Source organism: Patella vulgata, chromosome 7 (genome assembly GCF_932274485.2).
Source record: "Patella vulgata chromosome 7, xgPatVulg1.2, whole genome shotgun sequence".
In the NCBI taxonomy this organism is placed as follows: Eukaryota; Metazoa; Mollusca; class Gastropoda; family Patellidae; genus Patella; species Patella vulgata.
Window position 1 is genome coordinate 47,442,183 of NC_065885.2, and position 9,324 is coordinate 47,451,506.

A 9,324-nucleotide genomic window follows, 5' to 3' on the forward strand; every position below is an offset into this window, starting at 1 on the left:
TAATAATTTGGACATTTTTTATTTCAAGCAGGACAGCATGTAGAAGTAATATTTATATACCTATATTTCTATCTAGTGTTTTATCACTTAATAGTTGATGTATTCTGTCTTTTAATTTAGCCAAGTCTTGTTCATTTTTCTTTATCTCATGTTTATATTTAATGTCTCGACTTTTTAACACCAAATTCAACCTCTTCACCTGAAGGAAATAAATACATTTTCTAATTTAGGTAATACTAATAAGTTCTGGGCTATCAAATAATTTTAATATTAATCATATTCAGATTATAACTAATATTTTTGGCGACAGTTTAGACCAGCTCAATAATGCATAAAATTTCCACCATGCTATGTTGTATTGATCACTGTGTCTCATCCCAAGTGAGATAATTTTTAAACAATGTATTTTCCTTAATATCTTATTGAAAGATTAGCAAAGTAAGAAAAAGGCCCTTGTCTGATGAAAATACAGAGATATTTTTGAAACAAGTTCACAAATCAGCTCAGGCATTTGCCAAATCTTTCCTATGCGAAATTATTTGATACTACTCGAATCATAAAGCATACAAAGGTTCAGTAGTATATTTCAAAAAATCTTTTCATAAATTGTGTTGAAGGCATATGACTTTCTAAATGCATCCCTGCAAATTTCCCAACCTATACCGGTACTATAAACTAACCTCTTCTTTTTCAGTTTTTAACTTAGTGGACAAAAGTTTGTATTTAATTGTTATTTGTCTAAGTTTTTCAGTTCCCTCCAATAATTCTTTGTTAGCTTGCTCTAGATGCCGTTTGGATCTGGTAACTGCACCTTTCTGATGTTCTAGGTCTCCGCAAAGTCTGTGATGTCTAAATAAAAATAAAACACACCCTGAGAGTATCCTACATGTATACTACTAACCCTAAAATGCTGATATACTGCAAATACATGTTTGTGAATATATAATCCAAATAAGCTTATAGAAGGAATAACTGAATTTTCATTGAATTGGTCTGTACTACTATAACAAGTCATCATATGTAAATAGTAGTCTACTAATTTTCAACCAAATACCTTAAACAGAAATGTACCTTCTCTCTGGCTTTTCTAGCATGTTCAATCCTTTGAATAGGACAAACACACAAGGTCCTGGGTACATGTAAAAGACCCCTTGGTAGTTGAAACTCAATGACCAATCGCCGCCAGGCAGGATACGCCCACATTTTGCAAGAGATGGATAGAGAACACGCTAAAAACAAATGTGATTTTTTGTACAATCAGGGGCAATAATCCAGAAAGTTATGGCCTGAAATGTGCAAATATCAAAAGGGACAGAGATCTTTGGGATATAAAGATATGTTTTAAGTTTTATTAAAATCGGATAAAAATTGTGACCTCTAGAGGGTCCACATACTCCTCGCAGTATTACGTTTGATTAGAGCTAATCCCACTACTCACTGCTGTAAACAAAGCAAATTCTTGTTCTAAATTATGACTGGTCAATAGTCCAATTAACAACTAATAGCTTACTGCGTAACAATACCAAACAGAGCTCCAAATTGGACCAAATATGTTTACATAACGTTACGTCATGACTCACGATTTTATTATGCCCAATTAACCACTACCAGGGCATAGAAGAATATCAACTGTCAACACGATTTTTACTCTGTGGATATAATGTAAACAATATTGTTTTGAGACGAACAACACCTTCACCGTTTTTTAACACCTTAAATCACTGTCCAAAGTTTTAGGGAAGACCCCTGATTAAACGAAGGGCTGTCATGTTGCTGTGCTTTTGGATAGATTTGATTGAACGGACACACTCCCTCAAAAGCGCAAGTATCAGAAGCTTATCCAGCAATGGTCAGAGAGGGATTTCTCGGGCCATTGTTTCAGGAATATGGAAGGTCCCACAACCTTCATATTCAGGCAGTTAAGATTCAATATGCGCGAATATCGAAAGGAATAAATATCTTTGGGTTATAAACATATATTTCAAGTTTCATCGAAATCGGATCAAAATTTTGCCTTCTAGAGGGTCCACAACCTTGATTTACCAGATGTTTACACTATTTGCGTACGAGGGGCAGCCATTTTGTCCGGCAGTTTTGGCCCGATTTTCACGAAATTCGAACTTAACAAACATCATGGTGTAACAGTGATATATTCGAACGTTTTTTTTAAATCAAATATTAATTGTGACCTCTAGAGGAACCACAAGCTAAAAACGCGATTTTGCATACAATCACAGGCCATAATTCAGGAAGTTACAATCCGATATGCGCGAATGTTGAAAGGAAACGAGAACTTTGGCTAATAAACTTGCATTTCAAGTTTCATCAAAATCAGATCAAAATTGTGGCTTCTTTGATATGCACTATTTGCCTATGAGGGGCGGCCATTTTGTCCGGCAGTTACGGTGTAACAGTGATATATTCAACGTTTTTTTAAATCGGATAATAATTGTGACCTCTAGAGAGACCACAAGCTAAAAACGCGATTTTTTTGTACAATCAGGGGTCATAAGTCGGGAAGTTATGATTCGATATGTACGAAAATAGAAAGGAACCCTGATATTTAGATTATAAAAATGCATTTCAAGTTTCATTAAAATCAGATGAAAATTGTGACCTCCAGAGGGTCCATAACCCTGTTAAACAATATTGTGACACTATTTGCGAACGAGGGACGGCCATATTGTCCGTCAGTTCGGTCCAATTTTTACGAACTTCGAACTCAATCATCCTTGGGGTGTAACAGTGATATATTCAAACGTTTTTTTAAATCGGATAAAAATTGTGACCAATTTTTCGTACATTCAGGGGTCATAATTCAGGAAGTTATGGTCCGATATGCGCGGATATCGAAAACAACCTAGATTTGTGGGTTATAAACATACATTTCAAGTTTAAACCAAATCGGATAAAAATTGTGACCTCTAAAGTGTTCACAAGCTAAAAACGTGATTTTTCGTACAATCAAGGTCCATAATCCATGAGGTTTACAGTCCGATACATGCCAATATCGAAAGGAACCAAGATCTTAGGGTGATAAACCTATATTTCAAGTTTCATTGAAATCGGATAAAAATTGTGACCTGCAGAATGTTCACAAACAACTACGTCCGGACGGTCGGGGGCGCGACAATATACGTCCACATGAAAATGTGGGCATATAAAAAGTAGGGGGGAATGCCGATGTCTGTACAAAATTCTCCCATATAAAACCCTGCATGGCATATGCCTATCTTAGGTAGCCCGCTTTGTACAGAAAAGTAGGACGTTATACTATACACCATTTCATTTAATTGCTTGTGTGTGTTTTAGAGATTTGTTCAAATCAATTTGCTGAACCCCATATAAGCAGACATTTTCTCAGATAAATTACATACTGCTAACCTGACCCAACCCACCGATGGCGGGAAGTAGCCCAATTGCACTCAAGTTTGTTTACCTATTTTCAAGTTCTTCTCTGACATTTCTTTCTTTTTGGTATCTAGTTTGTATTTCGTGAAGAGCATTAATAAGTGCCACTGTATCTGTTTCACCACCACTATGAATGGGTAAAGGTGGGAAGCCTTGAACTTGTAATTCCTAAAACAAATTAGATGATGACAACGTCATTATATAAAGACATTAAAGAGCAACGATTTGTAGTTTCTAATATTTCTCAATTTTAATTAGTTTGTCTAAAATTCAAATAATGACTATTATTTTGAATATATTATATTATTAGAAATGAAATTCCATTTATTTACTTTGGCGTTGATTGTCTTTTTTAACCAAAATTTAACATATTACAATAAAAATCAAACTTCTGAAATAAAAGTTTCGAGACAATGTCTTTTCTTACAAAGAATTTGCTTCATTAGAATATAGTAACAGTCTTTACAACAACTAGTCCATACTGTTGTGAACCATCTTACTCGATTTACCAGTACATTGAATGTTAGTTTATTAAATATATTACCTGAGATAATATAGCTAGACACGTAGCAACATTGTCACCAGTACAAAATTTGGCACTAGAGGCATTTACACTTTGTAATAAGCTCCAATCAGCCATTCTGAAACTTAATAGATTAACTTTATCATTATTTTGGAAATCATAGTTGATCTGTAGTCTCTATGTAACACAATAATTTAGTATCTGATGAGATTTAAATGTTCTTACCTCTAGTTGGGTGAGACTTTACAAAAAAGGGGCTTATAATGTGCAAATCTGGCCTGAAATACAATATAAAGGTTGTGTTCATATAGTCGAATGCAGAATTGATATTTGTAATCGATGTGGTGTAGCCAGTAGAATTGCAATTCACATGACTTTGTAATAATATATAAAAAAAATTTGATATGTATCTATGGTAAGTGAATTCTGCTGTTTATATGTTTTCAAACTGAATTCCGCTGTTTATATGTCCGATTTTATATGTCCAATTTTTTTCAAAGTGAATTCCGGTGTTTTAAAGTAATTTATTATTAATATAAAATATTAATAAATACCATGGACCTTATAATACATAAGTTCCATGTAAATATGAAGGTCTTAATTCCAATATTTTGAAAGTGAATTCTGGTGTTTATATGTTTTCAATGTGAATTCCGGTGAATTTTGGTGTTTAAAAGTAATTTATTATTGAAATGAAATGGGGTTTAGCGTCCTACTGTTCTGCTCCTAAACTTGGCTAATGAAGATGGGCATATGCTATACACTTATATCCAATTCCAACTGCCAAGGGATCTTTTACATGCACACCACGTTCTACACATAACTGTTTTAAAGCATCTCAAATTTGACGAGTTACAAGATTTTCTCCACATGTCGAGTAATCTCCCTTTAATGATCAAAATATAGGATTTACAAATCATATTAAACATACATTATGCAAGAGCTAAATCTGCCTATTTCAGGTCTTTCTTTAGGCCTGAAATGTTATCTAAATTATTAATTAGACATTAATTAACCTATCCAGGCCATAATCAACTCTAGATGGCAGCGCTAGCCTGCGATCTTTAGTGGATTGTAAGTCAGTTTACTGCATAACTTTCCTTCTCGATTAAACGATTAAATGGATAATCAAGACTCTGCTGTTTATCGTACTGACTTTAGAAATGATGACCGAGGCTTATCAGAATTTCAGTCGCCTAGTTCTCGGTTCATAGTGGATCAATTTGAATGAAATTTTCACCAAATTGCCTTTACATTATCTAGTTTTTAACTATTATAGTGAGAACTGCCAACTCGTTACCGAATCTCCCATAATGTATCTTTAAATGTAAATATTGTCATTGTAAAAGGTGACAAATCACATACAATCACAACATAATAAAGTATCATAACATGAGAATACTCTAAATTGATTTCATTTATTTATTTCAAAACAAGTTACTATTTCGATCACCGAAAGTGACAATCAACACAATTTGCAATTATAAATAAATTATAAATATAGCTATAATATTGAATTGTTTATTGAACTATATATACTGTTTTAATAAACTATTAATAAATACATTACAACGAAAGTATACATAGTTTCTTGTCAACAAAAATCACATACATGAGTTATCTCTATATGAACCTCCGATTTGAGCACAAAGCAATGAGGCTTCTTAAACTCAACTAAATTGTTATTTTGTGTTTCCACAGTCAACAATTTTGGAGTTACCAAGTGTTGTTTTGGAGTTTTTGGGTAATTCAACACGCCCTAGGTTATCATAATCATGATGCATATATTTGAAATGAATACCACTATTAGTTGAGTGGACCAAATTTCGGAAAGTTCGGAACATGACCCCCTCCAAAATAATTATAAAAGATATATGTTACAGTACATGGACTTAAGCTAACAAATCCAAAATTATACCTCTCTAGGCCGAAAATTTGTTGAGATATGGCCATTTGAAATGAGGGTACTCAACCGGATCATAAATTTGGTAATTTTTTTCAGGTTTTCGGATGCTTTAAACTCACATTTCTAATAGGAGTAGAACTCTCTAACTTTGTAATGTAAGACAACTTTTGGTGTAAATTATGAATTTAGCATCACACACAATTTGCGATTCACACAGTTCGTGCCACCAGGTGGCAAAATGTGGAATAAATGAACTATTCACTTTTTTTTTCAGGAATTCCAGTCTCTGGCAAAGTCACTATTGCATACACAACCTCTGAAATTGGCATAGTTTATGTCAGTTTGTCTTTTATCAATTTACAAAAGATTCTGAGTCCCTGTAGCCAAAATGAGTCTATATTCTTATTTATTCTACATTATAAGTTGCTCTAAAATGACAAATATATGAGGGGCCTAAGTCTTTCAGAAGTAATTTTAATCTGATTATCAAAGCCCAATATTCTAATTTGTAAAGCAGAATAACCAATTTTTTCTCATTTGGGAGGCCAAATAAAAATTAGAACAATACAATGTACATCCAAAATGATTGCATATTCGTAATATACGCAAACATTTACTCTAAATAGACACGTTTGACGTAAATAGACGTAATTTTAAAATCAATGTGAAAAGTCAACAATTTTGATAACAGCCATTAAAACTTCATCACCGCACAGATTTCAAGTGCCAATTAAAAATATAAGCCATCAAATACACAAGATGGACTTTAATGTCTGTTATAGTAGGGTAATTGAAGTTTCATTATCAAACTTTTTCATAATTTAAACATCTGTCCCATACGGCCAAAATTGAAGGTGAAAATGGGTATATTTTGTACGTTTTCTGTGTGCTTTGAACTTCAAGACTGAATATTTGGGAAAGTATATATCTCATCAACTTAGAATCTTTTGTAAATTGATAAAAGACAAACTGAGCTTAACTATGCCAATTTTAAAATTTGTGTATACAATAGTGATTTTGCCAGAGGCTGTGGAAATCCTGAAAATAAAAGTTAATAGTTCATTTGTTTCATATTTTGATACCTGGTGGCACGAACAGTAGGCATTGGATAATGAGTGTTATGCTAAATTCATAATCTATACCAAAAGTTGTCTTAGATTACAAAGTTACAGAGTTCTACTCCTATTTGAAATATGAGTTAAAGCATCGAAAACCTGAAAAAAAATTACTGAATTTATGATTCGTTTCAGTACCCTAATTTCAAATGGCCAGATCTCAGCGAGTTTCCAACCTAGAGAGGTAAACTTTCGGATTTCCTAGTTTAAGGCCATATATTATAACCTATATTTTTAAAATTTTTTTGGAGGGGGTCATGTTCCCACCATTGGTCCAGTTGGTATGGAATGACCCTATACACCTACAGCGCCTTCTTCTGGCCTGTGGAGAGATCAAAATAGTTATTCGTTATATTATAATGTGTTATGCATTTAAAATAAGTTAGTTTTGGGGGAGGAATCAGGGGTTTTCGAAGTGAATTCTGGTGATTATACGTAAATTCCGGTGATTGTAAATGAATTTCGGTGATTATGCTGTATTCGTTACTCCTCAGTGTTATGGAAAATAGGCTAACGAATTGGTAAATAGCGTTCGTAACTACAAAAATTGCCTCGGAAGTCTGGATTTCTACTGGAGAACTGGGGTAGCTAAAACTATATCGAGTTTACGACATTTGACGTAACAAGATGGAAGCTAAAGTTACAAAGTTGAACGTTTTGAACAATAATTATACCATTTTTGTAATTATGTTTCTTGTGGATGTGCATATCGATCTGAATACGTAATTTATAGAATTTTATATTGGGATACATTTTCTGAACAATGACAAGAAACACATTAAACAGAAACTGAGAAAAATACCTGGCTTTCCATTTTGTACTAACTTCTTATTGTACTGTACAGCAGTTCAGGTTTTAGGACCGTACGGTCTATATCAACAAAAATGTTCCAGTAACTGTGGTTTAACGCCTACATGGCACAAACTAGGCCTTTTCTGGACTAACGTCCTACGTTTCTTTGAATTTAATATGTCTACATACCGTAACAATTAATAAGATTTCTCTTTTTTGCAGAGAGACAACTGAACTGTTAAATTAATGCATGATATTTTATTATTATCTTTTAAATACGCATGTTTTGTTTTGTATATCCATAAATTATGTAGGCCTACCGGTACCCTGTATGTGGGTTTTATACTGTCTCGTTATGTGAATTAATACTTTGTACGTTTTGCTTTGTATTTTCATGTATGCCGGTTTTATACTGTCTATTTATATGGGTGCTCTGATTTTATGCCCGTCCATATTTTTGTTCCCGTCCAAATTTCTGTACTTGTATTTAATACTTTGTATATTGTATGCAGTTCTCAAAGGACGTTCTGATGCAAAAATTCTTCTTCATACAACGGTACTAATACTACGTACTGTCGTGGTGTGATTGTCTCATCTTAAATCTCCAAACAATCAACTTTTTCATCAATAACTCATCATTCAGATCTTACTTTTGTTTCATTCTTGAAAATGCACGGTCTGCGTTCTTTTTTTTTATTTTTATTATTTTTTTTTTATGTTGTTGTATATGTAGGGCCTAGATATTTCCTTCAATGGGATTTAAAAGAGGCCCATCAAAAGATTGACCAATACTTAAGGGTTACACTGGCTTGTGTTTGCATCGGATTGGATGCCGAACGATGATAAATTTTCAATCTTTGTTAATACTGAACCGAACTGAAACATCTTTGGATTGATATTCCTTTAATAACGATTTAAATTTCACAAGAGCATGTTGACCCGAACACGACAAGTGTGTATTTACTATTTCCTAGTGGGAAACAACACATTTCCAAGCTGTAACGAATACAGCGTTGGGCCCTTTTGGGGCCGGTAATCACAGTGCATCATGATCAGTTAGTCGTTTATCAGGATACTCATAGCACGAGAATTGATTCAAGAATAATATTGTCTTTCAGTAGGCATATCAATAAAAATTGTATCTATATGGTTCACACCTACTTACAACCAACCACAATTTTTGAGGTTTAAATCTAAATCATATCGACGCTCTTTAGAACGCAACCCTGTCAACCAATACCATTGTGATGCATAGCGCCCTCTATCGTACAGGTATGTATGACATGGGACGATCAATTACTGTCACATATAACGATTCGATCCGATTGGTCCAGCCAGGGCCGGTTGTAGAAAATTATGCGGAGCCCAATTCGGGAGGACCGAAGTTACAGGATATGAATACGTTGCTGGACATGAACATTCATTTATATTAAGTCCAACTATAGGCCTATATTTTTACGTCATAATTTAGTAATTGATTAATATCTGAAAATACCCACACCACGAATAAAAATTAAGCCTTAAAATAATATATTTCTTATTTTTATGTATTGTATATAATATGAATGAAATAGTGA

The 9,324-nt window shown here is 33.5% G+C and overlaps 1 protein-coding gene across 3 annotated transcripts in view; it reads right to left on the minus strand.

Annotated features, from left to right (window-relative positions):
• LOC126828364 (afadin- and alpha-actinin-binding protein B) overlaps positions 1-9,008 on the minus strand; it is a 42,326-nt gene extending 33,318 nt beyond the window's left edge. The window contains exons 1-6 of one of the 3 annotated variants that reach the window (XM_050558116.2): positions 8,909-9,008; positions 4,160-4,212; positions 3,956-4,058; positions 3,440-3,579; positions 681-849; positions 61-199 (exon numbers count right to left, since the gene is read on the minus strand). In XM_050558116.2, coding sequence (XP_050414073.1) covers positions 61-199; positions 681-849; positions 3,440-3,579; positions 3,956-4,051 — 544 coding nt within the window. In that variant the 5' untranslated portion in view covers positions 4,052-4,058; positions 4,160-4,212; positions 8,909-9,008. The remainder of the gene's footprint in view (positions 1-60; positions 200-680; positions 850-3,439; positions 3,580-3,955; positions 4,059-4,159; positions 4,213-8,908) is intronic. The other 2 variants (XM_050558117.2, XM_050558119.2) reach the window with 2 other exon arrangements.
• Between the last annotated feature and the right edge of the window lie 316 nt (positions 9,009-9,324).